This window comes from Macaca thibetana, chromosome 13 (assembly GCF_024542745.1).
Source record: "Macaca thibetana thibetana isolate TM-01 chromosome 13, ASM2454274v1, whole genome shotgun sequence".
NCBI lineage: Eukaryota > Metazoa > Chordata > Mammalia > Primates > Cercopithecidae > Macaca > Macaca thibetana.
In genome coordinates, this window is record NC_065590.1 from 64,623,965 (window position 1) to 64,651,622 (window position 27,658).

The 27,658-nt window shown below is 45.5% G+C and overlaps 3 protein-coding genes across 8 annotated transcripts in view; 2 read left to right on the forward strand and 1 right to left on the reverse strand.

Annotated features, from left to right (window-relative positions):
* MTA3 (metastasis associated 1 family member 3) overlaps positions 1-4,389 on the reverse strand; it is a 255,898-nt gene extending 251,509 nt beyond the window's left edge. The window contains exon 1 of the mRNA XM_050754795.1: positions 3,941-4,389. The gene's annotated coding sequence lies outside the window, so the exon portion shown is untranslated. The remainder of the gene's footprint in view (positions 1-3,940) is intronic.
* Positions 1-27,658, forward strand: part of LOC126934205 (cytochrome c oxidase subunit 7A-related protein, mitochondrial) — a 723,522-nt gene that overhangs the window by 548,969 nt on the left and 146,895 nt on the right. The gene's annotated exons all lie outside the window — the stretch shown is intronic.
* The window catches only part of KCNG3 (potassium voltage-gated channel modifier subfamily G member 3), a 57,814-nt gene continuing 35,053 nt past the window's right edge, over positions 4,898-27,658 (forward strand). Inside the window, exon 1 of one of the 2 annotated variants that reach the window (XM_050754802.1) lies at positions 4,898-6,120. In XM_050754802.1, coding sequence (XP_050610759.1) covers positions 5,456-6,120 — 665 coding nt within the window. In that variant the 5' untranslated portion in view covers positions 4,898-5,455. The remainder of the gene's footprint in view (positions 6,121-27,658) is intronic. The other variant, XM_050754803.1, reaches the window with a different exon arrangement.

Genomic DNA, 27,658 nt, shown 5'->3' on the forward strand with positions numbered 1-27,658 from the left:
AACTAAGACAGACCCTAAGATAAGGAAACCAAGTTACTGATGGGTCGAGGGCTCAGGGCTTGACTGGCAAATTTCTAAATTACTGTGGCTAAACTCCCTAAAAATAGGAGCTTTCAATTCTGTTATACAACCCAGATGACAACAACTCTGTCTGGATAGACAGCCATTACAAACATTCGTTTCTGATGAGCTGCTGCAGACCTCAAATCAGTTTCAGCCAGCTTACAGACACAGCACACAAGCTGTCTTTGTGGCCTGTAGTTCACCTGTTGACATAAAGAGCCAAATTCCACCTCATTTTAATGCTAAAGCCCTATCACAAAGTGATCCCGATGTATGTTATATATATGTGTACCCATTACACATGTGTGCGCCTCCCCCATAAGTATGTATAGCTTTTCCTCCAAGCCTGCTGATTATGTATGATACAGGCCCTGTGAGGCCTAAAACTCAACCTGTTATTCCCCTCTTTGAAGACAGAGCACCTTCAGTCCACACCGGAGACTTTCTCTTCCTGGCTTGCAAACTGATAACACCAATAAAGCTCTCCTTTCTACCATTCAGCCATCCTGGTGGTCTTTTGAACACCTTCTACAGTGGTCATTGTGCATAGTGGGCTAAGTCATAGTCTTTTATTTATTAAAATGAGAGAAATTAGAAGGCTACATTTCCATTCAAAAAGCTGACTTTTAAAAGTCCCAACTGATTCGGCAGAGGCTGAGAAATAAACTGATGTGAACGCAAACATTGAAAATATGAATTACCAGCAGGGCAAGGGCTTTTTAAAGCAGACAGAGTTGATAAGTAAGCTGCATGGAACAGTAGTGCCCACAGGGTATTTCAATTTCTAAAGCTTTGGGGCAGACAGGGTGTTCAGAGTCCTTGAACACATCCAGTTATGCAATGCAAACTGATGGAGGAATCTGTGTTCAAGCCAGAGTCAGCAGTATAAGGGTCACAACTTTTTACTGAATTTTTTGTTTCAGGTTACTTTGTTATTGGTCACATGTTTAGACAAATCAATTCACTTATCCAATCTGTGTTTATTTAGAACCCTGGAATGAGAAATAAGCATGGCTTATTTGGGCTAAAGGAAGCAAAAATGAAGTGAGATTTTTCCAGTGAGATTGTTCCAGTGTCATGCACTGAGCTACATACCACCTTCACATCAGCTTGTGTCTTTTCATTACCCCTTTGGATGTAGGTATTCATTCTATGGAGGAGAAAAACTGAGGATCAATGAGGTTTAAGGAACTGGCTCCAGGTGGCTTAGCAAATGAGTTATACAGCCAGGATTTGAGTCTAGAGAGAGCCCTATAGACAATTTGGACTTTTTTTTTTTTTTGAGATGGAGTCTTACTCCATCACCCAGGCTCAAGTGCAGTGGTGAGAACTTGGCTCACTGCAACTTCAGCCTCCCAGATTCAAGCGATTATCCTGCCTCAGCGTCCTGAGTAGCTGGGATTACAGGCGCCTGCCACCCTGCCCGGCTAACTTTTGTATTTTTAGTAGGGATAGGGTTTCATCATCTTGGCCAGGCTAGTCTTGAACTCCTGACTTCATGATCCACCTGCCTCGGCCTCCCAAAGTGCTGATTACAGGCGTGAGCCACCGCGCCCAGCTAATTTGGACTTTATTATATAGACAATTTCTAATTATGTACTTTTATGTACTCATTTTAGGTTTTTCTGTTTTTTTTTTTTTTTTTCTTTTTTCTTTTTTTTTTTTTTTAACCTCTAGTTTCAAGAGGAGTTTTGCTCTTGTAGCCCAGGCTGGAGTGCAATGGCATGATCTTGGCTCACTACAACATCTGCCTCCCAGGTTCAAGCAATCTCAATCTCCTGCCTCAGCCTCCCCAGTAGCTGGGATTACAGGCACCTGCTACCATGCCTGGCTAATTTTTTGAATTTTTAGTAGAGACGGGTTTCACCATGTTGGCCAAGCTGGTCTTGAACTCCTGAACTTGGGTGATCTGTCTGCCTTGCCTTCCAAAGTGCTGGGATTACAGGCGTGAGCCACCACACCCAGTCACCTTTCAGGTTTTTGAACTCGGGAATGCCCTGATGAAAATGGATGGAACTAAGAGCTCTCTGGTGGTCTTACTCAGAATTCATAGAGACAGGAAAGAACTGGAGTGCAAAGAGATGAGGCAGAAGGTTGTGGCAGCAATCCAGGCCCTGGAAACAGAGTGAGCAGAGTTCGACATTAGAAAACCTGATTCTAGCCTCTGCCAGGATGCTGCTGCTGGAGAAGCTTGGGCAAGTTACAGCCACATCTCTGAAGCTTTGTAACTTCAGAGGGGAGAAAAAAATGGGAGTAATTATTTGCTTTTTTTTTTTTTTCCTAGTTTCTAAAACTAGAAAACCTCTAGGTTCTTTCAACCTCTAAAATTCTACCTTTAAATTGTAATGCATTCCAAAGGTTTAGATATGAAGAGCCTAAATATCATCCTGAGTCTAGGAGAGAATTTAGATGTAATAATTCACAACATTATCTTCTCAAAGTACAAGGGAATAGAATTGGCTTTAAGAACGCTCTCTAAACCAGATTATATTGAGACAAGCCTATCATTTCTGCATCACTGTTTTCTTTGTTTAAGAAAATGATTTGGGTATTACTGCTGCAGCAGTGGTTGATGATATTAAAATCAAATAAAAATATTACTCTTGAAACAAATGAAATGATTTAAACCTATCTAAGAAATCTTATGAAAATATACCTAGGAGGCACACATTGTATTGTCATCAAATTAATTTGTTTTCTAAGCTCAAATTTAATTTAAAATGAGATATTTCTTCCACTGGTACAATCAACAGACAGTAGAGGGATTCTACAGAGAGAACACAGGAAATAAACCCTATAATAACGTTGGAGCAAACAACTGACACTATAGTTCTGTCTTCTATTGCTTGTGATGCTTCTAGAAAGCATTTTTTAACAGCTTCCTGATGAATTGGCTCTTGGTGTGAAGCCAGGCTCATCTCTGGCTCACATCTGCAAACTTTTCCCCATCCTCACGTCCTACAACAAATCCATCTTCAAGACCTGAAAAGTTCTTGGTCTCAGTGTTTCTCAGAACAGACCCTTCTTCATCCTCACAGACATGGGGTTGGGGATCCCATTCCTGGGTTACTGAAATGACCTTCTCCTTAGAATGACCCAAAGTGCAAAGGCATCTGCCTGTAATAAAGCTTTCATCAGGCCATTTCTGCTATTAAAACCTCCAGGGATTCCATAGATTATAGGATTCAATCTAAATGCTGCAGTTGAGATCTCCATTGTTTCAGTGGGCAAGTGCATTATACTTTTCATAGACTTTAAACCTCCACATTCGAGATTTTGCTACCAGGAATATTTTGTCCTTTCTCTGTGCCAACTCATGGCCATCAGCACCTCCAGTTCTGTCTTGAAACTCACTTTCTTACGGATATTTTTCTTGTTTAGTATCTACTTAGATACTAAATAGCAAAGTAGCAGTATCTACCTAGTAGATACTAAATAGCAAAATAGATACTAAATAGCAAAGTATTTAGTAGATACTAAAGTAGCAAATAACTCGTTTTTGAGCTTTTAATCACGTTAAGTGCTCTTAAAATAAATTATCCAAGTCTGGGGATAAACAACTCACAGAGATTTTCATTCTTTAAGAAGCTACCCAGAGTGATTTTATTTTATGTGAGGCAGCACTCACATTTTCAGTTGTCTGCCTTTTCACTAGGAATCCACTTAACCAGCGCAAAAGGACTCCGTTTGGTGACCTCTAGCGGGCACCGGACAATCTTACAAAATTATGAAAAGCGGAGGAGGGCAAAGAATAACCCTTCCCTTTAACCAGCCAGGTTACCCTGTGGTCAGATGACCGCATCTCACCCTACCCCACCCTTATTTTTTTTCTTCTAATATTTGTTTTGCATCTAACACGGTTCGCCTTACAACTCACCTGTCTCGCCTCCGGTGGGCTGGACTGCTGGTGTCGGGTGTCAGGTGAATGAATTGCTGGTAGCAGTTTCAAATCATCCCTGCCAAGTGGAACCCACTCTCTGGGCACGGACAAGAGCGCGGGATAGATCGCTCTGCGGAGCCTTCAGGGGGCTCTTCTCGCTCGGAGGGCCGGTGCTGCAGCCGGGTCAGGGGTCCGCGGGGGAAATCAAGATATTTTGAAAAGGAGGATGCAGACGAAGACCACGTGAAAGGCTGTTTTTGCCGGTGACAAGGGGTTCCTCCCCAGACTTTCATCCCACACTAAGGGCAGCATCTCGAGAGGGTCCAGACGTGCCACATGTAGGCGCCTTCTCAGGACACGCGCCCCAGAACGTGGGGGCCGGGTCAGGGGCCGCTCCCCTCCGCGGGCTGGCAGGCGGCACCAAGGCTGGGGGCTGGGGCGTGTAGCCGCCCTCGGAGCACGCGGTACGTGGGTCGCCCCGCGCGGCGAGAGGAAGAGCAAAGTCGGCAGGAAAAGCCGTGGCTGGGATGCCTTCCCTGAGAAATCCTTAGGGGCGATCTCAGAACGCGAGCTGGGCTCCGGACAGTTTCTGGAAAAAGCTCTCCAAACGCCGTCTGTCCCCGCACCCGAGTCCACACTGGGCTTTGAACCAGGGCTGTTAAAAGGGCCCTTAGGGACTGTCCAAGTCATCCCGATGGCCCGGGGCGGGACGCGGGAGCAGGCATCCCGGCCGCTGGGCTCCCCGCTCCCCCACCCTGCGGACCCCTCCCCGCCACTACGGGCGGGAGCGGAGGGGGAGGACGGCGTCACGAGGCCGGGAGCCCGAGGTCCAGGGCGGGGCGCCCGGGAATCCCAGCCCAAGCGAGCCGGGGAGGTGCGGGTGCGGGCGCGGGCGGGAAGCGGAGGGCGGCGCGGAGGGAGGTGAGCCGCGCGCGCGGAGCCGGCGGGCGAGGAGGAGGACCGCACAGAGGCCCCGCCCCCGCCGCCGCGAGCCGGCTCCTCGCCGCCTCCGAACCCGCTCACTTTGCCTCTTGCCTCTGGACGGCGGCGGGGCGGCCGCCGGATCCGCGGCCGCAGGGAGCGCGGGAGACGGGGAGCTATCCCGCCCCGGCGCCTCCATTCGGCGCCCGCACCCCTCAGGGGGTCGGCGCCGCGGCCTGGGAGAGGGCACCGGGGCCTCGGAGTGGGTAGCCCTCGGGCGCGAGGGGCGGCGGCGCGGACACAGCCGCGTTTCCAGCCGGTGGGGCGCAGCGCTGGCGCCGGCGGGGACTCCCCGGCCACCCGCAGGTACCGCGGGGCGGAGGGCGCGCCGCTAGCAGCGCCGCCTGCGCTGCCAGAGAGACTCGAGCCCAGGGATCCCCGGGCCAGCGGAAGGCAGGAGCGGAGCCCCGAGGGAGCGCGGGCCCCGACGGCGGGCTCCCCCGTCGGCCACGGGCAGGCAGGTCCCGCGTGGCGGCTGTGGGGGGAGCTGCAGCGGGGCCCTCGGGCCGAAGGTCCCCCGGGCGGCCAGCCATGACCTTCGGGCGCAGCGGGGCGGCCTCGGTGGTGCTGAACGTGGGCGGCGCCCGGTACTCGCTGTCCCGGGAGCTGCTGAAGGACTTCCCGCTGCGCCGCGTGAGCCGGCTGCACGGCTGCCGCTCCGAGCGCGACGTGCTCGAGGTGTGCGACGACTACGACCGCGAGCGCAACGAATACTTCTTCGACCGGCACTCGGAGGCCTTCGGCTTCATCCTGCTCTACGTGCGCGGCCACGGCAAGTTGCGGTTCGCGCCACGGATGTGCGAGCTCTCCTTCTACAACGAGATGATCTACTGGGGCCTAGAGGGCGCGCACCTCGAGTACTGCTGCCAGCGCCGCCTCGACGACCGCATGTCCGACACCTACACCTTCTACTCAGCGGACGAGCCGGGCGTGCTGGGCCGCGACGAGGCGCGCCCCGGCGGGGCCGAGGCGGCTCCCTCCAGGCGCTGGCTGGAGCGCATGCGGCGGACCTTCGAGGAGCCCACGTCGTCGCTGGCCGCGCAGATCCTGGCCAGCGTATCGGTGGTGTTCGTGATAGTGTCCATGGTTGTGCTGTGCGCCAGCACGTTGCCCGACTGGCGCAACGCAGCAGCCGACAACCGCAGCCTGGATGACCGGAGCAGGTACTCCGCCGGCCCTGGGAGGGAGCCCTCCGGGTAGGACGCACTGCTTCTCTGCCCGTCCCGTCCGTCCTGTCGCGTCTGTCCGTGCCGTCCGTCAGTCCCGTCTCCGTTCTGTCCGCCTCCGGGCGACCGAGCCAGCGGGGTGCGCGACCCAGCGAGGCCCCAGGCGTGGCCAACTACGGGACGGGTCGGTCCCCACTCCCACCGCGTTGTCCGGGGCATCAGCGGGTTCTGGCCCTTGCACTAGACGCACCTCTTGAGGGCGAAATCCCCAGGCATGGGGAGGGGCGTGTAGAGATAGACAAACGTCCCCTCTTTGTAGTTTACTTTTGAGCAGAGAGCAACCTGCTAATAAGATTTTTCTGAACTTTTATTGTTAGGGTTCAACAATTAAGCCTTGAACTAAGCGCAGTTTTAATTATTTGCCAATTTTTGGTAGTGTTTGGAAAGATGAATTCTTGTTATGGTGAAATGTGCACTCTCCACACATTCTATACACTCTGCCCCTGGCGTAGTATGTGCTGTAATGGAATTGTTATATTATAAAGGAGGTTAATTTACCGATAGACCCTCAATAATGAATGTCTGTGCCCTTTTCTCCCCCGCTTTCCTACAAAGTGTGGAGTTAGCAAAGCTCTTGTCCACCGTTTGGTATCAAAGATTCACACTGCGACTTTCAGAGGGTCTGTAGTATGGGAAGGGAAAAAACCATGACCTTGAGAGCAGAGAAAACTCTAAACTGTCCTAAATCCAGAAAACAGTATTTGGGTGATTTTTTTTTTTTTTTTCACTTTACTAGGATGAATGGGAAAATATTGCAGTCTTTTCTTAGACTGTCTTACCTTTCAATGGTGATAGCACTCTCCTGTTTTTAGTACAAGTGAGCATATTCGGTGGGAGGAATAAGCAGACTAAGGGTGGACTTTCAAAGAAGACAGCCTTTTGGGGCACAGAACCCAAACTGCATATTATAGTTTATCTGTTTGACACTGTCTTAAGATCCTCCTTCCATTCTCTTTAAATTTAAGGTTGTGCTCTGTCATCTTTTCCTGATGGGCAGGTACATGTTCGGAATGGCGGTCTTGCTATTGCAGTGAATTACTTCTACATGATATTTTTCCCGTAGGGAGTAAGGATTTTTATACAAATCTAAGAAGTAAATAAAATTGTCTAGTACCACGGAGTCTATTATTTCTTCTTGACTTGAAATCCAAGATACATGCTTTGAAAGGAAATTCATTAGGAAACTCATTCTGTTTAGTGAATTAGGTTCTAACAGTTTTGAATTTACAGATAAGAATTACTTATTTGGTACTCCAACAATACAATGAAATTAATTTATTTACCTAAATAAATGCCCTTTTTTTTTTTTAAGGAGGGCGTTGGGAAAATGGACTTGAAATTTTTATTCTCTAGTAACTGTAGAATTCTAAGGTTAGTGAAGGTTTGAGTTACATTAGCAAAGGAAACAGGAGAATTGAATTATTAGTAGTACAGATAAAGAGGGAGTTGACTGAGCTACTATATGAGCAAAACCAGTAAAATACCTCAAATATAATCTTAGGGGGAGGGAAGGTGTTTTAGGAGAGGGAAAGGGCCATATGGAGATCATTAATGTAAAGCATTTGTAAAGAAATGAGAGAAATGGATAGTAATTTTAGGGAGAGAAACACAAGAAACAAAAAAGGGAAGACACAGAGATGGAAAAGAGGGAGACTGCAAAATAAGTGAAGGGAGAAAGGAAAAGTAATGCTTATTTGTGTATATGTATTTTATGTATGTGTATAATTATTCAAGTCAGAGCTGTTTCCTAGATACTTAGATATTTCAAGCAAAAGCATGTTTTTCTTGGCTTAATGGCCCAGTTTTAGCTTCTCTGAGTGTAGGTATATGAAAACCAATATCTGCAATCCCAAACAGATAAACTGCAGAATGGCTGAATGAGGATGCTGCTTATTACAGAGGAAGCTCCCTCTGCCCTCCAACAGAGAGGGCCCTTAAGCTGTCACTTTACGTATAGTCGCTAAAACCCTGCTTGCTTGTGGTTGCTGAGATTAGTCTTTCCAAAACATCATTCTCATTATTTGACTATATTTCGCATCTGCCAAATAAAGCCAAAACTTCTTTCTTGGCCTTCAAAGCTCTTTACAGTTTGATGACAACCTGCCGTTCTTGACTTACTCCATCATAGTTTGCAAACATCTTTTGAGTATCTACTATGTTCAAGGTACTGCTGGTGTTCCAAATATTGTAACTTTCTGTTGTAAAGAAAAGCTGGTGTCAAGTTGGTGATGTAGGAATCAGAGGCACAATTGATTTCTGAGAGTTCAGTTGTTTGGAGAAGGCCTTTAAGGTGATGGAGGATGGAAACAAACCATGGTTGGAAGGTTGCAGAGGTTGTGCACTGCCCAAACTAGCAGGGAGTGTCATTTATTTTATTTTATTTTTTGCATTTTTGGTAGAGATGGGCTTTCTCCATGTTGGTGAGGCTGGTCTCAAACTCCTGACCTCAGGTGATCCGCCCGGGTCGGCCTTCCAAAGTGCTGGGATTACAGGTGTGAGCCACCACACCTGGCCAGGGAGTGTCATTTATATAAATTCTAGTTAATGCAACCTGCACAACCATGTGCGCCCTGCCTCGGAACAAAATAAAGAGATTTTTTAGGATAAAAGGAACATCATGGGCATGAAACTTGTATATGATGTTTGTGGAAGCTTGAGTCCAGTGATGGAGTGAGAGGTGGATAGAGAGCAGATGATAGAAGGCCTTGAATTCCAGGGAGAATAATTTTATTTTACTGGCAGTGGCTAGCCCTTGGCCAGTTTTGTGTTTGGGGTAAATGGGTTATGCATATAAAGTAGTGCATGAAGTGCATGTGTTCCGTGATTTGGAGAGAGGGAAGATTGTACACAAGAAGATGAGTTGGAAATCTTCCCAGAGTGAGGGGATGAGAGCTTGGATGGCTTTGTGGTGGTGGAGAAATGGAGCAACAACAACTCTGGAAAATACAAGGAGAGTCAAAGTTAATCCAGGGCATTGGAAGGACACAGGCATCAGGGACTGATGAAGTGGACTTCGCAGGAGTTAAGAGTATCGCCTGCCTCTTGCAGTCTTCATTTGTCCAGCCTGGCCTGCTTACTTGTTCCTGAGCCACACAAATGTCCCTTACTGTGCAATGCCTAGCTGCTGAAATTGGATTATTCATCAAGCCCAGTTCAGATTCTATTCCTCTCTTGAAGCATTTACTGATTACCCTAGTAGATGTGATGTTTCCTCCTGAACTCCTTAAGGAATTGCTTATTTGTACTATTTATTTGGCATCTATGATATCCTTCTTAGCATGGTGGTTATACTTTCATATAAACATGTCCTAGCTCTTAAGCTAGATTAGATAAAAAGCCCTAGAAGGCAGGTAAATTCTCTTGTACTGTTTCTCATTAAAACATCTTTTATTTTGTATTTTTGTTGATTGATTGAGAAGAGATCTAACTCTGTCACCCAGGCCAGAGTGCAGTGGTGCGATCATAGCCCACTGCAGCCTAGAACTCCTGGACTCAGGTGATTCTCCCACCTCAGCCTCAGAGTAGCTGGGACCACAGGCATGAGCCACCATGCCCCGTGAATTAAGAACATTTTTTGTAGAGATGGGGTCTTACAGGCCAGGCGCGGTGACTCACTCCTGTAATCCCAGCACTTTGGGAGGCCGAGGTGGGTGGATCACAAGGTCAGGCCTTTGAGATGGGGTCTTACTGTGTTGCCCAGACCTGTCTTGAACTCCTGGCTTCAAGCAATCCTGCCACCTTGGCCTCCCAAAATGTTGGGATTACAGGTGTGAGCCACTGTGCCCAGCTGAAATACTAGGAAATAATTCTTAGTACTTGCCAGAGTTGTCATTTCTCCTCCATTTCTCCACTACCACAAAAATTGCTATTCAGGAACCATAAGTGTCTATTGTGTATATAATATTTCAAAACATAACTTTCCAGAACTGTATCTTCTATTGTATAGTTTAAAATGCTGTTTGGTATCTGGGTGTGGTGGCTCACGCCTGTAATCCCAGCACTTTGGGAGGCCGAGGCAGGTGGATCACCTGAGGTTGGGCGTTCAAGACCAGCCTGACCAACATGGAGAAACCCCGTGTCTACTAAAAATACAAAATTAGCTGGGGTGGTGGCGCGTGCCTGTAATCCCAGCTATCCAGGAGGCTGCGGCAGGAGGATTGCTTGAACTAGGGAGGCGGAGATTGTGGTGAGCTGAGATTGCACCATTGCACTCCAGCCTGGGCAAAAAGAGTGAAACTCCATCTCAAAAATAAAATAAAATGAAATAGAATAAAATAGAATATAGAATAGAATAGAATAGAATAGAATAGAATAGAATAGAATAGAATAGAATACAATACAATACAATACAATACAATACAATACAATACAATACAATACAATACAATACAATACTGTTTGGGGCCGGGCATGGTGGCTCACGCCTGTAATCCCAGCATTTTGGGAGGCCGAGGCAGGTGGATCACCTGAGGTCAGGAGTTCAAGGCCAACCTGGCCAATGTGGTGAAACCCCGTCTCTACAAAAATACAAAAATTAGCTGGGCGTGATGGCGGGTGTCTGTAATCCCAGCTACTTGGGAGGCTGAGGTGGGAGAATCGCTTGAACCTGGGAGGGGGAAGTTACAGTAAGCCGAGATGGCACCATTGCACTCCAGCCTGGGTGACAGAGAGACTCTGTCTCCAAAAAAAAAAAAAAAAGCTGTTTGGGGTCAAGCAGTGGGCTTTAGTTGCCAGAACTCTCAGTTGAAGCAGACAGAATCCTGTGCTAGAGTAAGAAAAAGGTCTATCAGGCCGAGCTCAGTGGCTCACCTGTGTAATTCCAGCTCTTTGGGAGGCCGAGCTTGGCAGGTGGATCACCTGAGGTCAGGAGTTCAAGACCAACCTGGCCCACATGGTGAAACCCCGTCTCTACTAAAAATACAAAAATTAGCCAAGTGTGGTGGTGTCTGCCTGTAATCGCAGCTACTCGGGAGACTGAGGGAGGAGAATCGCTTGCATCAGGGAGGGAGAGGTTGCAGCGAGCCGAGATCGCACCACTGCACTCCAGCCTGGCCGATAAAGTGAGACTCAGTCTCAAAAAAAAAAAGGAAAAGAAAAAGAAAAAGGTCTATCAGGAAACAGCCTATAGTCCCAGCTACTCCAGAGACTGAGGTGGGAGGATCACCTGAGCCCAGGAGTTGAAGGCTGCAGTGAACTATGATTGCACAACTGCACTCCAGCCTAGGCAGCAGGGAGACCCTGTCTCAAAACAAAACAACAATAAAAAAATCAAGAAACTTAATGGTACTTAATGGTATCAAGTACTTAATGGTACAAAAGGAAAAAAGATAAGAAGATGGTTTACTTTTATGAACCTCTGAAATTTTGGCACAGTGCACAATCTGAAGTTTGGAAGAAATCTTAGGTCTTCCAAATCAATAATTTATAACTTTTTATGTATGAGGATAATCCTTTTAAATTGATCTGTTTAGATCGTTAATAATCATATAAGAATGGTTCAAAATCTAAAAGCTACAAAGCTAAGCCTTTCTCAATTTTCCCAGCCATTCAGTTCTTTTCCCTAGATGTAACCAAAGTTACTAGTTTTTGGTTTGTCATTTTTGTATCTTTACATATATTGAGGAGTCATTTATCTTGCTTTTAAAAATAAGATATCTATACCTTTTTCTCATTTTGTCAATGACTTTCTTAGTTTGAAGATTAAAAAAAATATTAAGGTTGCAGTGAGGTGAGCTAATGCCACTGCACTCCAGCCTGAGTGACAGCGCAAGACTCCATCTCAAAAAAAAAAAAACCAAAAAAAAAGAAATTAGCTCTTTTTATGATGTGAGTTGCAAATACTTTGTTTTCTAATTTAGGACCCCATTAAAAGAAAACTGCAATTGCCTAAAACATAGTAGCTGCACTTTTACTATCTATTTGTTGAGAAAAAATGCATAATGATTAAAAAAAAAATTGTGAGCCGGGCGTGGTGGCTCATGCCTATAATCCCAGCACTTTGGGAGGCCGAGGCAGGTGGATCATGAGGTCAGGAGATCGAGACCATCCTGGCTAACACGGTGAAACCCCATCTCTATAAAAAATATAAAAAATTAGCCAGGCATAGTGGCGGGCACCTGTAGTCCTATTTACTCGGGAGGCTGAGGCAGGAGAATGGTGTGAACCCGGGAAGCGGAGCTTGCAGTGAGCAGAGATCACGCCACTGCACTCCAACCCAGGCAACAGAGCGAGACTCTGTCAAAAAAAAAAAAAAAAGCCTGCACTCAGGCTGGAATGCAGTGGCACGATCTCAGCTCACTGCAACCTCTGCCTCCTGGGTTCAAGTGATTCTCCTGCCTCAGCCTCCCAACTAGCTGGGATTACAGGCGTCCACCACCACGCCTGGCTAATTTTTGTGTTTTTAGTAGAGACGGGGTTTCACCATATTGGCCAGGCCGGTCTCAAACTCCTGACCTCGTGATCCACCTGCCTCAGCCTCCCAGAAGTGCTGGGATTACAGGAGTGAGCCACCATGCCCGACCAATAATTGTGAATTCTAACCATTCATCAACTCTTGAGCTCCTGTGATCGTGCCAGGTGCTGTGCCAGACACTATGGGCACAGAGGTTCCTACAAAGGATTCCTGCTATCATGGAGCTGGGTAGTTAGTGGTGATAGTAGCAGACAGCACAGTAAGCAAATAAGAAGAATTTCAGATTGTGAAAGGTGATGTGAGTTGAGTCCTGAGTGTAAGAAAGAGGCAGCCTTGGGAAGAGGGAAGGGAGTGTTCTGGGAAGAGGGAGCAGCTAATGCAAAGATGCCACTGAGATGGCAATGGACTGGGCTTGTCTACTGGACAGAAGGAAGGCCCATGTGGGCTATAGTTTGTTCTAAGGGTAGATGAAGTTGGAAGGCAATGGGGCCTATCAGGCAGGGCCTATGTGCCATGGGAAGGAGTTTGGATTTTCTTCCAAGTGTGACAGGGAGGCCTTTGGAAGGTTTTAAGCAGAGAAAAACTATGATATGTGTTTTAAAAACACCACTGGGTAGAGAATGAAGGGAGGGTCAACAGCAGATGTGGAGAGACCTGGCAGCTGAGAGCAAGTGGACCTTGATCTAAGGGAATAGCAGTGGATACAGTGAGAAGTGACTGGATTCAGGTGAATTATGTGGGTGTTATTGTCATTAATGACAGCTCACCTACCAGGACTAGGAGAGTGTGTGAGATATTTATTGTGTGAAGCTGTGCTAGGGCCTATAGGCATTGGGGTCCCTCTCGCTTGACTACTTTGACTCACACACAATAAGCCTGAATCCAGTTCTTTTTCTTTTTTTTTTTTTTTTTTTTTTTTTTTTTTTTTTTGAGACGGAGTCTCGCTGTGTCGCCCAGGCTGGAGTACAGTGGCCGGATCTCAGCTCACCGCAAGCCCCACCTCCCGGGTTTACGCCATTCTCCTGCCTCAGCCTCCCGAGTAGCTGGGACTACAGGCGCCCGCCACCTCGCCCGGCTAGTTTTTTGTATTTTTTAGTAGAGACGGGGTTTCACCGTGTTAGCCAGGATGGTCTCGATCTCCTGACCTCGTGATCCGCCCGTCTCGGCCTCCCAAAGTGCTGGGATTACAGGCTTGAGCCACCGCGCCCGGCCTCCAGTTCTTTTTCTACAGGATCTGCTTCCCATTTGGGGATATTGTGGGGAGGAGACTCTGGAAGAGGAATCTCCAGCATGTTGGTGGGAGAAGGATCGTAGACGTCTTTCCTTACTTTACAACTGAGTTTAGTCCTCATTGAGAGGACTGTCTCAGCTGTTAAAGATAATAGTGAACACATTGACAATCTCCCTTGATAAACAACTTTAGTAACTAATTAATCTTATAATGGTGATGTTCTTAATGTTTTATCTGATTATTAAGATAAACTAGATTTTTCAGGCAGTTTGCCTTCTAGTAACATCTGAGTATTATTCTGACACTGCCAAGGAGATTAATGTACTTTTTGGCATTTTAACATATAGACAAGTTGTTTTTTAAAATGACTAAGCATTTGCTGGGCATGGTGGCTCATGCCTGTAATCCCAGCACTCTGGGAGGCCGAGGTGGGTGGATCACGAGGTCAGGAGATCGAGACCATCCTGGCTAACACGGTGAAACCCCATCTCTGCTAAAAATACAAAAACAAAATTTGGCGGGTGCCTGTAGTCCCAGCTTCTCGGGAGGCTGAGGCGGGAAAATGGTGTGAACCCAGGAGGCGGAGCTTGCAGTGAGCCGAGATTGCACCACTGCACTCCAGCCTGGGTGACAGATCGAGACTCCGAGACTCCGTCTCAAAACAAACAAACAAACAAAAAGATGCTCTTTGCTGGCTGGCTTTGAGAAGTTGTGACTTCTGAAAGGTCAGTTATTAAGTAGTGGTCCCTTTTATTTTTGGGTCCCTTTTGCCTAGACTTTGGCCCCTCAGTCAGTCTCAGCTGAAGTGTTCTTGTTTGAGATTTAAAGCTCTTTAGCAGGCAAAGTCTTGCTGTAATTTTGATCTGCTCTTTAGAAATTTTTTTCTAAAAGTTGCTTCATGTTGGAATTTGATCTTTAATTGGTATTGCTTTGTGTTGTGGTGGTGAGAATTTGAGGAGATTTTAAAAATGTTAAAATTTCTTGTAGTGTTATTTTAATCCTCAGTTAAAAAAAATTAAATGATCAAAGTGAAACTCCAGGTGATGGAAATTTAAATTTCAATTATATTATTTCGATCGCCTTTCAGTTTAATACTGTATAAATCCAATAGGTTTTAAGTATTTAAAAATAAAAAGTAATATTTGAAACTGAAGATGAAAGTCTTAGTGCTTTTACTGTGCAGATAAGGTGGATATTTTCAGAAGTCAGTAATTACTAGATCTCTGATAGGATTCAACATAACGCAGAACCTAAGTTAAATTCTGTTCTTTCACAGTAGACTGTTTCTTTTAATGTGTACAGGCTGCTGCCAATTTTAGAATTCAGTGGAAACTTTCTTTTGTCAGTGCCCTTTCTGTAACCAAAGTGCTTTTTTTTTTTTTCCTACTTTTTGGTAAGCAAGTTATTTTCAACATTATTCTTTTTATATTTGTAAAATTAAAACTTTCTTCACTGGAAAAAAAAGTGTTAAAATGTGAAAAGTTAACTTGCCCCGTCTCTTCAATCCCATCACCCAGTTTCTGGGTATTCTTTGAGAAACTTTCCATTAACATATTAACATATATACACATGTGCATGTACACACACACACACACAAACACATGCAAGTATATACAATTACATATATGTACACATACAGATTTTCTCTTTTATTATTTATTCAGATGGAGTCTCGCTCTGTTGCCAGGCTGGAGTGCAGTGGCACGACCTCGGCTCACTGCAACCTCTGCCTCCTGGGTTCAAGCAATTCTCCTGCCTCAGCCTCCCGAGTAGCTGGGACTATAGGCGTGCACCACCATGTCCAGCTAATTTTTGTATTTTTAGTAGAGATGGAGTTTCACCATGTTGGCCAGGCTGGTCTCAAACTCCTGACCTCAGGTGATCCACCTGCCTTGGCCTCCCAAAATGCTAGGATTATAGGCGTGAGCGACAGCGCCCAGATTTTCTCTTTTAAATATATAATTGGGATTGTTCTATGATCTTGTTCAGCAACTGGCCTTTTTTACTTAATGATACATTTTGAAACTCTTTTCATGCCAGGGGCGGAGGCTTAGGCCTGTAGTCCTAGCACTTTGGGATGCCTGAGGCGAGAGGATCACTTGAGCTCAGGGGTTCGAGACCAGCCTGGGCAACATGGCAAAATCCCGTCTCTACAAAATTTAGCCAGGTGTGGTGACATGCTCCTGTAATCCCAGCTACTTAGGAGTCTGAGGTAGGAGGCTCACTTGAGTCCAGAAGGTTGAGGCTGCAGTGAGCCGTGATAACAGCAGTGCTCTTCAGCTTGGGTGACAGAGCAAGACCCTGTCTCAAAAAGAAAGAAAGAAAAGAAACTATTTTCATATTAGTTCTTTTTTTTTTTTTTTTTTTTTTTTTTTTTTTTTTTTGAGACGGAGTCTCGCTCTGTCGCCCAGGCTGGAGTGCAGTGGCCTGATCTCAGCTCACTGCAAGCTCCGCCTCCCGGGTTCACGCCATTCTCCTGCCTCAGCCTCCCGAGTAGCTGGGACTACAGGCGCCCGCCACCTCGCCCGGCTAGTTTTTTGTAGTTTTAGTAGAGACGGGGTTTCACTGTGTTCACCAGGATGGTCTCGATCTCCTGACCTCGTGATCCACCCGTCTCGGCCTCCCAAAGTGCTGGGATTACAGGCTTGAGCCACCGCGCCCGGCCTCATATTAGTTCTTATCGATCTCCCCCATTCTTTAAATATTTGTATGGGACTCCATTGCATGGATGGGCCATAATTCATTTAATAAATGTCTCTTCTGATGATAATAGTAATGATTGTAACAGTCAATATTTATTGACTACTGACATGTGTTTTGTCATCTAAGTCTCATTACAGTCCTATGAAGTAGTGCTGTTCCCCAGTTTTATGCCTGAGATTAGGTAGTTTATCCAAAATGTCCAGACTCACATAGTGGGTCAGTGGCGCCCTGGGCTCTGATTCCCATGCCCCCACCTATTCTGCTGAGAAATGTTTAGTTTGATACTAATTTTTCAAAAGGGCAAACATTGGCGCAGAGCACAATCTTTTCCATATATCCTTGCAAATTGGTGTGAGTATATATTTAGGCTAAATTCCAAAGTGGAAAATAGCTGAGTTAAAAGGATTGTGCTTTGAACATTTTTTGATAGATACTGCCAAGTTTCCCTCTAAAATATGAAAGTCAGAACTATTCTTTATTAATAATAATAACCATCATCATATGCAGTTAGTAATGAATAGGATTCTATATTAATTAATAACACATTTAATAGCACATTTAATAGCAAACATCTGGAAATAACATAATTAAAAAATAGAACAGCTGTTTTTTTATTTTTATTTTTTTCGAGACAGGGTCTTGCTCTGTCACCCAGGCTGGAGTGCAGTGGTACGATCTCCTCTCACTGCAATCTCTGCCTCCCTGGCTCTGGTGATCCTCCCACCTTAGCCTCCCAAGTAGCTGGGACTACAGGCACACAACACCATGCCCGGCTAATTTTTGTATTTTTTGTAGAGATGGGAGCTTGCTGTGTTGCGCGGGCTGGTCTTGAACTCCTGGACTTGGGAGTGATCCATGTACCTCCATCTCCCAAAGTGTTGGGATTACAGGTGTGAGCCACTGTGCCTGGCCTAGAATAGCTTTATTGAGATACAATTCACATACCATAACATTCAGTGGTTTTTGGGATATTTTTACCAGATTGTGCAACCATCACCACGCACAGTGTTTTTTTTCTTTTTTTTTTTTTTGAGATGGAGTCTCGCTCAGTTGCCCAGGCTAGAGTGCAGTGGTGTAATCTTGGCTCACTGCAACCTCAGCCTCCTGGGTTCAAGCGATTCTTGTGCCTCAGCCTCCCGAGTAGCTGGGATTACAGGCGTGTACCACCATGCCCAGACCCAGCTAAGTTTTGTATTTTCAGTAGAGACAGGATTTCACCATGTTGCCTAGGCTGGTCTCGACCTCCTGACCTCGTGATCCACCTACCTTGGCCTCCCAAAGTGCTGGGATTACAGGTGTGAACCACTGCACATGGCCTACTGCCTGGCTAATTTTTACATTTTTTTTGTAGAGACAGGGTCTCTCTGTCTCTACAAAAGACAGGACTCAAGCAGTTCTCCTGCCTTGGCCTCCCAAAGTGTTGGGATTATAGGCCTGAACCACTAAGCCCGATCTGTAGGTTCTATTGTTAAAAATCAATTGCAAGTTGGTTTTATGGCTCCCTATTCATGTATTCATTAAATTCAACAAACATTTATTGAGCAACAACTATGTATTTAGGACTGTTCTAGGTGTTGGGGATATAGCAGTGAATAAAACAAAGTCCTTGCTTTCAATGACCACCTATTCTAATATGTCTGTAACACTGTAGTCCCAGCTGTTTGGGAGGCTGAGGCAGGAAGTTTGTTTGAGTCCAGGAGTTTGAAGCCAGCCTGGGCAACATAGTGAGATCCCATCTCAAAAGAAAAAACATAGTGTAATTTATCTTTCATGGGATTAGAAAAAAACAACAACAACAAGAAAAACCAAGGGTGATAAGTGTTATGAAGTAATAGGTCAGAATAAGGGGTGTGCAGAGTGTAAGTGTGTGCCATGATTAGGAAAGGCCTCTGTCATAGGTGATGCCTGAATAAGGTCCTGGAGGGATGCAGGAGGCACCTGGGAAGATAGCTGGGTGAGAGAGTTTTAAGCATAGAGAAGAGGAAGCACAAACCAATCCCCAAGGCGGACATGTCTTTGGTCAACTGGAGCAACAGGAAGGAAACCGAGAGAGGTGAGAATGGTGGGGAATTGGCGGGGAAGGCAGGGGTTTGTAGCTCATGAAGCGCCTTATAGATGCACCGACTAAAAGGATTTAGGTTTGTTTTCTTTTTGCTATTTGGTAAGGATTTTAGATTTACATCTGAATGTGGGTTTTGAGGAGAAGAGAGAATTTGGCTTAATTTTAAAAGATCACTTTGGTCTGCTTGTGGAGTGTAGACTCCAGGGTCCTGCAAGGGCGGAGCCAGTGAGGCCAGTTAGGACTGTAGTAAGAGATGCAGGGTGGGTTTCCTGGCTAGCTCACAAAGCCTCTGGTACTGGTATTTGGTTACTCCTGGATGGTCAAGGACTTCCTTGAGTCCTGGGTTCGGGCAGCTAAAGGTCCTGTTGGTCCAGGCTGTGGTGTCAGGGTTTCCCTTTTTCTGGGTAAAGATATTGTTATAATCAGCCAAGTGAGCCTCAGCCTCATGGTATGACAAGGGTCTCTACTCATCCCCCACACACTTTGTTGCAGGACTAGTGGGAGTCTGGAGCTGGGGTGGGCAGACTATAACCTGCGGACGAACTCACGCCTACTGCCTGGATTTTGTGCAGCCCCTGAAGTATGAAATAATAGATTTTGGAGGGGCGCGGTGGCTCCTGCCTGAAATCCCAGCACTTTGGGAGGCTGAGGCGGGCAGATCACCTGAGGTCAGGAGTTCGAGACCAGCCTGGCCAACATGGCAAAACCCTGTCTCTACTAAAACTACAAAACTTAGCCAGGCGTGGTGGTGCATGCCTGTAATCCCAGCTACTAGGGAGACTGAGGCACAAGAATTGCTTGAACCCAGGCGGAAGCTGCAGTGGGCCAAGATCACGCCACTGCACTCTAGCCTGGGGAACAGAGCAAGACTCCATCTCAAAGAAAAAAAAGAGGATTTTACTTTTTTTTTTTTTTTTTTTAAGACGGGGTCTCAATATGCTGCCTAGGCTCGTCTTGAACTCGAGCTTAAAGGCTCTTCCTGTCTCAGCCTTACGAGTAGTTATGGTTCTTACATTTTGTAACTGTTGAAAAAAAATTGAAAGACTATTTTGTGACTTGTGAACATTACATGACATTCAAATTTTAGTGTCCATAAATAAAGTTTTATTGGAACACAGCCATACTCATTCTTTTACATATTGTTTATGGCAGCTTTCCTACTACTTTGGCAGAGGTGGGTAGTTGCAATAGAAACTGTATGGCCTGAAAAGTCTAAAACATTTACTATCTGGCCCTTTATAGGAAACATTTGCCAACCCCTGGTTTAGAATGGTGGTGCCGCCCAGGCCTGGACTTACACTTTACCACCGTCTAGCTGCAGGACCTCAGGCATGCTCCTTCCCTAAGGCTGAGTTTGCTTGTCTGTAAGATGGGGCGAACGAGAGTACCTGTGTTATTTGGTGGCTTCCAGGTTCAGGAAGTGATGCCTGATTCTTGTCTTGTAACCACCCATGCTAAATGCGCTTGGATCCCACTGAGGACCACCCTGACTTACAGAGTGTTCTGTGTCCCCAAAGTACTAAACAATAGTTAGAACTTATTATTTGATCATGATAGTTCTGGTAGAACAGGGGCTTTTATGGTTGGTGTGGGAAATCAAGTATTTAGAAGTTAAGGACTATCTGTATGTGTTTTTGTTTGTTTGTTTTTGTTTTTTAAATTTGAGACAGAGTCTTGCTCTGTCACCCAGGCTGGAGTGCAATGGTGCAATCTTGGCTCACTGCAACCTCCACCTCCTGGGTTCAAGCGATTCTTGTGCTTTAGCCTCCCGAGTAGGTGGGGTTACAGACATGTGCCAACACGCCTGACTAATTTTTGTTATTTTTAGTAGAGACAGGGTTTCGCCATGTTGCCCAGGCAGGTCTCAAAGTCCTGGCCTCAAGTGATTTGCCCGCCTTGGCCTCCCAAAAGTGCTGGGATTACAGGCGTGAGTCACCCCACCTGGCTGATTTGTGTTAATTTCAGAGATGCTTAACCCTGATTTATACCACTCCCTTTTCTTTTCTTTTCTTTTCTTTTCTTTTCTTTTCTTTTCTTTTCTTTCCTTCTCCTTTCTTTCTTTTCTCTCCTTCCTTCCTTCCTTCCTTCCTTCCTTCCTTCCTTCCTTCCTTCCTTCCTTCCTTCCTTCCTTCTTTCCTTCTTTCCTTCTTTCCTCTCTCTTTTTTTTTTTGAGACAGGGTCTCATTTTCTCACCCAGACTGAAGTGCAGTGGTGCTATCTTGGCTCACTGCAGCCTCAACCTACCGAGCTCAAGCAACCCTCTCGCCTCAGCCCTCCAAGTAGCTGGGACTGCAAACATGCACCACCATGCCCAGCTAATTTTTTTGAATTTTTGTAGAGATGGGGTTTTGCTCAGTTGCCCAGAACTGGTCTTGAACTCCCGAGCTCAAAGGATTTGCCCACCTTGGCCTCCCAAAGTGTTGGGATTACAGGTGTGAGTCACTGAGCCTGGCTATTCCACTCATATGATGATATGCCTGAGCTCCACCTTAGATAATACCAGGATTCACTACTTGGAGGTGATTGTGAGAGGACAAGGTACTTCTGGGTTCTAGTAAGTGCTTTATTCTTTGTATCTATCCTAGAGAAAGAAAGTTTAGCTATCCTTGACTCTGACTTAGTAAATCTGGTGGCTGGTGAGGCAATGGGTGATCAAAAGTGGGATTCAGGAGATAGGTCCTACAGATTGAGCATCCCAAATCTGAAAACCCAAAACATGCCGAAATCTGAAACTTTTTTAGTGCTGACATGATACTCAAAGGAAATGCTCATTGGAGCATTTTGGATTTCGAATTTGGGATACCCAAGTGGTGGTATCATGCAAATATTCCAAAATCCAAAAAAATAATTCAAACTCTGAAATACTTCTAGTCCCAAACATGTTAGAAGAAATACTCAACCTGCATTAAATCAGGAACAGCTGTTTTAGTAATATATTAAAAGTTTATGATTTTATATGAAAGAAACTGGGATGTACACTTTAAGAAAGGAAGCGAGTTATATGTGTTAATATTACCCAGTAACTCGTGAGGCATAACCAAGATGGGACCCTTGCCCTCAAGCAGCCATAGAGCCATCCATGAGAGAAGGTGAGATGGTGCCACTGTGGAAGGGAGTGCAGGTGGGGGACAGAACTAACACAGCCTGGGGTGTCCCAGAAGGGCTTCTGAGGTCATGTCATTTGAGTGACACCAAACTGTTAGTTTTTATATCCTCCACTACCATGTACTCAATTTTTTTTTTTTTTTAAGGCTTTACCTAAGAATGCCTTTGACAGGCTAGGTATGGTGACTCAGACCTGTAATCCCAGCACTTTGGGAGGCCCAGGTGGGAGGATCACTTGAACCCAGGAGTTCAAGACCAGACTGGGCAATATGATGAGACCTCTTCTCTACAAATTAAGAAGATTAGCTAGGCATGGTGATGTGCTCTTGTAGTCCCAGCTACCCAGGAGGCTGAAGTGGGAGAATTGCTTGAGCCTGGGAGGTCGAGGCTGCAGTGAGCCATGAAGGTGCCATTGCACTCTAGCCTGGGCAACGTAGTGAGACCCCATCTAAAACAAAATTCTAGTTTAATATATAATATGATAAATATTGACAGATGTAATTTACATAAAGCAAAAGCTCCTTTAGATCCTTAGGAATTGAGTGTAAAGGGGTCCTGAGACCCCAAAATTTGAGAACCGTTTTTTTTTTGGACAGAGTATTACTCTGTCGCCTAGGCTGGATGGAGTGCAGTGGTACGATCTCAGCTCACTGCGACCTCTGCCTCGTGGGTTCACGCCATTCTCCTGCCTCAGCCTCCCGAGTAGCTGGGACTACAAGCACCCGCCACCATGCCCGGCTAATTTTTTTTTGTATTTTCAGTAGAGATGGGGTTTCACCATGTTAACCAGGATGGTCTCGATCTCGTGACCTTGTGATCTGCCCACCTTGGCCTCCCAAAATGCTGGAATTATAGGTGTGAGCCACTGTGCCTGGCCTAAGAACCATGGTTTTAAAGGCACCAGTTTCCAAGTCCTCAACTTCAATATGGACACCTATAAAACAAGTAGGCTTCAGAACGTGCCTGTGGTAAAGGCTCCAGGTTCTCCTTTCATAATTCCAACTCTCACTTTACAAACGAAAAGCACTCCTCTCACTCATCCAGAACCTTACTGAGGTACGTTGTCTCAGGGTATAAAACCCTGTGGGATGTGCGTGAAAGAGATGACTCAAAATATATATAGATGTATTTTTTGAGACGGGGTCTTGCTTTGTTACCCAGGCTGGAGTGCAGTGGCGCGATCTCGGCTCACTGCAACTTTCACCTCCCGGGTTCAAATGATTCTCTGGCCTCAGCCTCCCTGGTAGCTGGGATTACAGACAGGTGCTACCATGCTCGGCTAATTTTTATATTTTTAGTAGAGACAGAGTTTTGCCATGTTGGCCAGGCTAGTCTCGAACTCCTGACCTCAGGTGATCCGCCAACCTCGGCCTCCCAAAGTGCTGAGATTACAGGCCTGAGCCACCATGCCCAACCCTGACACAAATATTTAATAAAAATGTTGTATTGACCAGCTGCTCAGGAGGCTGAGGCAGGAGAATGGTGTGAACTTGGGAGGCAGAGGTTGCAGTGAGCCGAGATTGCGCCTCTACGCCACTGCACTCCAGCCTGGGTGACAGAGCAAGACTCCATCTAAAAAAAAAAAAAAAAAAATATATATATATATATATATAGATATATACACACACACACACACACACATACATACACACACACACACACATATATATAGTATTGAAAGATTTGTATTGAAATATTTTAACGTATCATCCCTTTCTGCCTTTAGCAGAAGAGTAACTAGTGTATTTAGAAGTCACTGGAAACCTTTTGATCTAAGTATTTTTTTTTAAGCAGTACTTTTGAAGAAGTATGAAAGCGAATGACTCTAATAATGGGCAACAAATTCTTTTGCAAAGTTATATGATTATCAGTTCTTTGCTTTTTAAAAATGTTTTATTTTGTCCAGGCATGGTGGCTCACACCTATAATCCCAGCGCTTTGGGAGGCTGAGGCTGGCAGATCACTTGGGGCCAGGAGTTCGAGACCAGCCTGGCCAACATGGTGAAACCCTGTCTCTACTAAAAATACAAAAAAAATTAGCCAGGCATGGTGGTGTGTGCCCCTATAACCCCAGCTACTTGGGAGGCTTAGGCATGAGAATCTCTTGAACCCCGGAGGTAGAGGTTACAGTGAGCTGAGATCGTGCCACTGCACTCCAGCCTAGGTGACAGAGCAAGATTCTGTCTCAAAAATTTTTGTTTTTTAAAATTTTTATTGAGAAGGATCTCGCTCTGTCATCCAGGATGGAGTACAGTGCTATGATCTCAGCCTAAGGCAGCCTCAACCTCCTGGTCTCAGGCAATCCTCCCACCTCAGCCTCTCAAGTAGCTGAGATTCCAGGCCTGTGCCACTGTACCTGGCTAAGTTTTTGTATTTTTTTTTTGTAGAGACTGGGTTTCTCTTTGTTGCCCAGGCTGGTCTCGAACTCCTGAGTTCAAGCGATCGTCCTACCTTGGCTTCTGAAAGTGCTGGGATAACAGGTTTGAGTCACTGCCCGGCCTGGTTGTAAAATTTGTAATGGATGAAGAGACATGAATAATTGCAAATTAAAAAAAAAACTGTACTTATTTTATTTAAAAATGATTTCAATAGAATTTTACTGTTTTATTTATTATTATTATTATTATATGAGACGGAGTTTTACTCTTATTGCCCAGGCTGGGATGCAATGGCACGATCTCAGCTTACTGCAACCTCCACCTCCTGGGTTCAAGTGATTCTTCTGCCTCAGCCTCCCAAGTAGCTGGGATTACAGGCATGTGCCACCACACCTGGCTAATTTTGTATTTTTAGTAGAGATGGGGTTTCACCATGTTGGTCAGGCTAGTCTCAGAAACTCCTGACCTCAGGTGATCCACCCACCTTGGCCTCCTTAAGTGCTGGGATTATAGGCTGAGCCAGTGCACTTGACCCTATTTTATTAATTTTATACTGAATTTTGTAATGTTCATGTTTTGATCAATTACATCCTATTAATACTTGGAGTGGTAACTTAATGAAAAAATTTGACACAGTTTACAGCCACAGGAATTTTTTTTTTTTTTTTTAAGGGACAGAGTCTCAGACTGGGCGCAGCAGCTCATGCCTGTAATCCCAGATCTTTGGGAGGCTGAGGTGGGCAGATCACTTGAGGCCAGGAGTTCGAGACCAGCCTGGCCAACTGGCGAAAACCCATGTCTGCAAAAAAATGAAAAAATTAGCGAAGTATAATGGTGTGCACCTCTTATCCCAGCTACCCAGGAGGCTGAGGCACGAGAATCACTTGAACCTGGGAGAGGGAGGTTGCAGTGAGCTGAGATCGCACCACTGCACTCCTCCAGCCTGGGTGACAGAGCAAGACTCCATCTCAAAAAAAAAAAAAAAAAAAAAAAAAAAAAGAAAGAAAGAAAAAAAAGAAAAAAAGACACAGAGGCTTGCTCTGTCACTCAGGCTGGAGTACAGTGGTGTGATCATAACTCACTGCATCACCAAACTCCTGGCCCAAGCTATCCTCCCGCCTCAGCCTCTCAAGTAGCTGGGACTACACTGCACCCAGTAGCACAGGAAATTTTAAACAGTTAAATTGTAAGCCTATTTTTTTGTTGTTGTTCAGAGAAAGGTAATGGGGTATTTACAAAATTTCAAGTATAAAAATATATTATAGTAGGTCCTTTTAAACCTTGGTTATAGAAGTTTGTTCAGCAAATATACTGAACACCTGTGTACTGTGTGCTAAGGACACAATGATGAGAAGAGAGAAAATAAGGTGGCTTCCTTTCCCTTGTGTAGCCTGGTCTAATTATGATTAGTTTGCAGAAATTGTGTACATTAGGTCAGCTGCCACTGGAGTAAGGCAGGCTGGCTCCTCCCAAACCTATTGCTTTCAAAGGATTCATCAGAACAAAAGAATTCCACTTTATGTGTTCTCTTTAATTTGTCCATATTTTATTCTCTTTTTGTTTCACAACAAAAATTTTTAGGTGAAAATTACATGTAGTGTATAAAACTTAAGTGTGAGATTTGATAAAATTTGACAAATGTTTAAAAAATGTATCAGGGCAAAATTAAGTGGGGGAAGCAGAATGGAAATACAAAGTATATGAGAAAAAGTAGCAATGTAAATTTTCTGCTAAAGATTAGTATATATTTTTAAAAATTAGAGTTGGTAGGTATATCAAAACATAATATTTGGATTCAAAACAGTTTTTAAAATATATTTATTTATTTTTTGTTTTGAGATGGAGTCTTGCTCTGTTGCTAGGCTGGAGTGCAGTGGTGCCCTCTTGGTTCACTGCAACTTCTGCCTCCTGGGTTCAAGTGATTCTTGTGCCTCAGCCTCCCGAGTAGCTGGGATTACAGGCATGCACCACAACACCCAGCTAATTTTTGTATTTTTGGTAGAGACGGGTTTCACCACGTTGGCCAGGCTGGTCTTGAACTCCTGATCTCAGGTGATTTGCCCACCTCAGCCTCCCAGAGTACTGGGATTACAGGCATGAGCCACCATGCCTGGCCAAACAGTTTTTTTTCCCCCCCGAGATGAAGTCTTGCTCTGTTGCCCAGAGCTGGAGTGCAATGGCACAATCTCGGCTTACTGCAATCTCTGCCTCCTGGGTTCAAGCAATTCTCCTGCCTCAGCCTCCCCAGTAGCTGGGATTACAGGTGCATGCCACTACACCCGACTAATTTTTGTATTTTTAGCAGAGATGGGGTTTCACCATATTGGCCAGGCTGGTCTCGAATTCCTGACCTCATGATCTGCTCTCCTCGGCCTCCCAAAGTGCTGGGATTACAGGCATGAGCCACCGCACCCAGCAAGTTTCATTTATTTATTTGTTTATTTTTTGAGACGGAGTCTTGCTCTGTTGCCCAGGCTGGAGTGCAGTGGCGCGATCTTGGCTCACTGCAAGCTCCGCCTCCCAGATTCATGCCATTCTCCTGCCTCAGCCTCCCAAGTAGCTAGGACTACAGGCGCCCACCACCATGCCCGGCTAATTTTTTGTATTTTTAGTAAAGATGGGGTTTCATGGTGTTAGCCAGGATGGTCTTGATCTCCTGACCTCATGATCCTCCTGCCTCAGCCTTCCAAAGTCCTGAGATTACAGGCATGAGCCACTGCACCCAGCTGCAGTTTGATTTTTTAAATGTTGCATTTGTCAGAATTTGCATCCTTTGCAACTATACAGAATAAAAATGTACAGGATACATAGTTTTTCTGAATTCCTTTCAGGGATCAGCAGAAAGTTTGGAGACCACTGTACCTTTAGTGTGCTATAGCCCTGGCATAGCACACTAAAGGGCTGTGGGATCCCACTACTATAGGTCACTAAGTCAAAATAGTGTCACCAAGAGTCAGAAGATAAGGATGGTCAGCAAGGGGGCATCAGGTTGGACAGCAGCTCCCCAATTGACATGTTAAGTAACTCTAGTTTTTATAGGTGGGGACAGTATACCAAGGAAGCATTTAAACCCTAGATCATAGGCCGGGCGCGGTGGCTCAAGCCTGTAATCCCTGCACTTTGGGAGGCCGAGACGGGCGGATCACGAGGTCAGGAGATCGAGACCATCCTGGCTAACACGGTGAAACCCCATCTCTACTAAAAAAAATACAAAAAACTAGCCGGGCGAGGTGGCGGGCGCCTGTAGTCCCAGCTACTCGGGAGGCTGAGGCAGGAGAATGGCGTGAACCCGGAAGGCGGAGCTTGCAGTGAGCTGAGATCCGGCCACTGCACTCCAGCCTGGGCGACAGAGCGAGACTCCGTCTCAAAAAAAAAAAACAAAAACAAAAACAAAACAAAACAAAAAAAACCCTAGATCATAATATTGAAAAGCCTGGGGATAACATTAAGCTTTTTTTTTTTTTTTTTGAGACAGGGTCTTGCTTTGTCGCCCAGGCTGGAGTGCAGTGGTGCAGTCTGGGCTCACTTCTACCTCCACCTCCTGGGTTCAAGCGATTCTTGTGCCTCAGCCTCCCGAGTAGCTGGGACTACAGGTGCGTGCCACCACACCTGGCTAA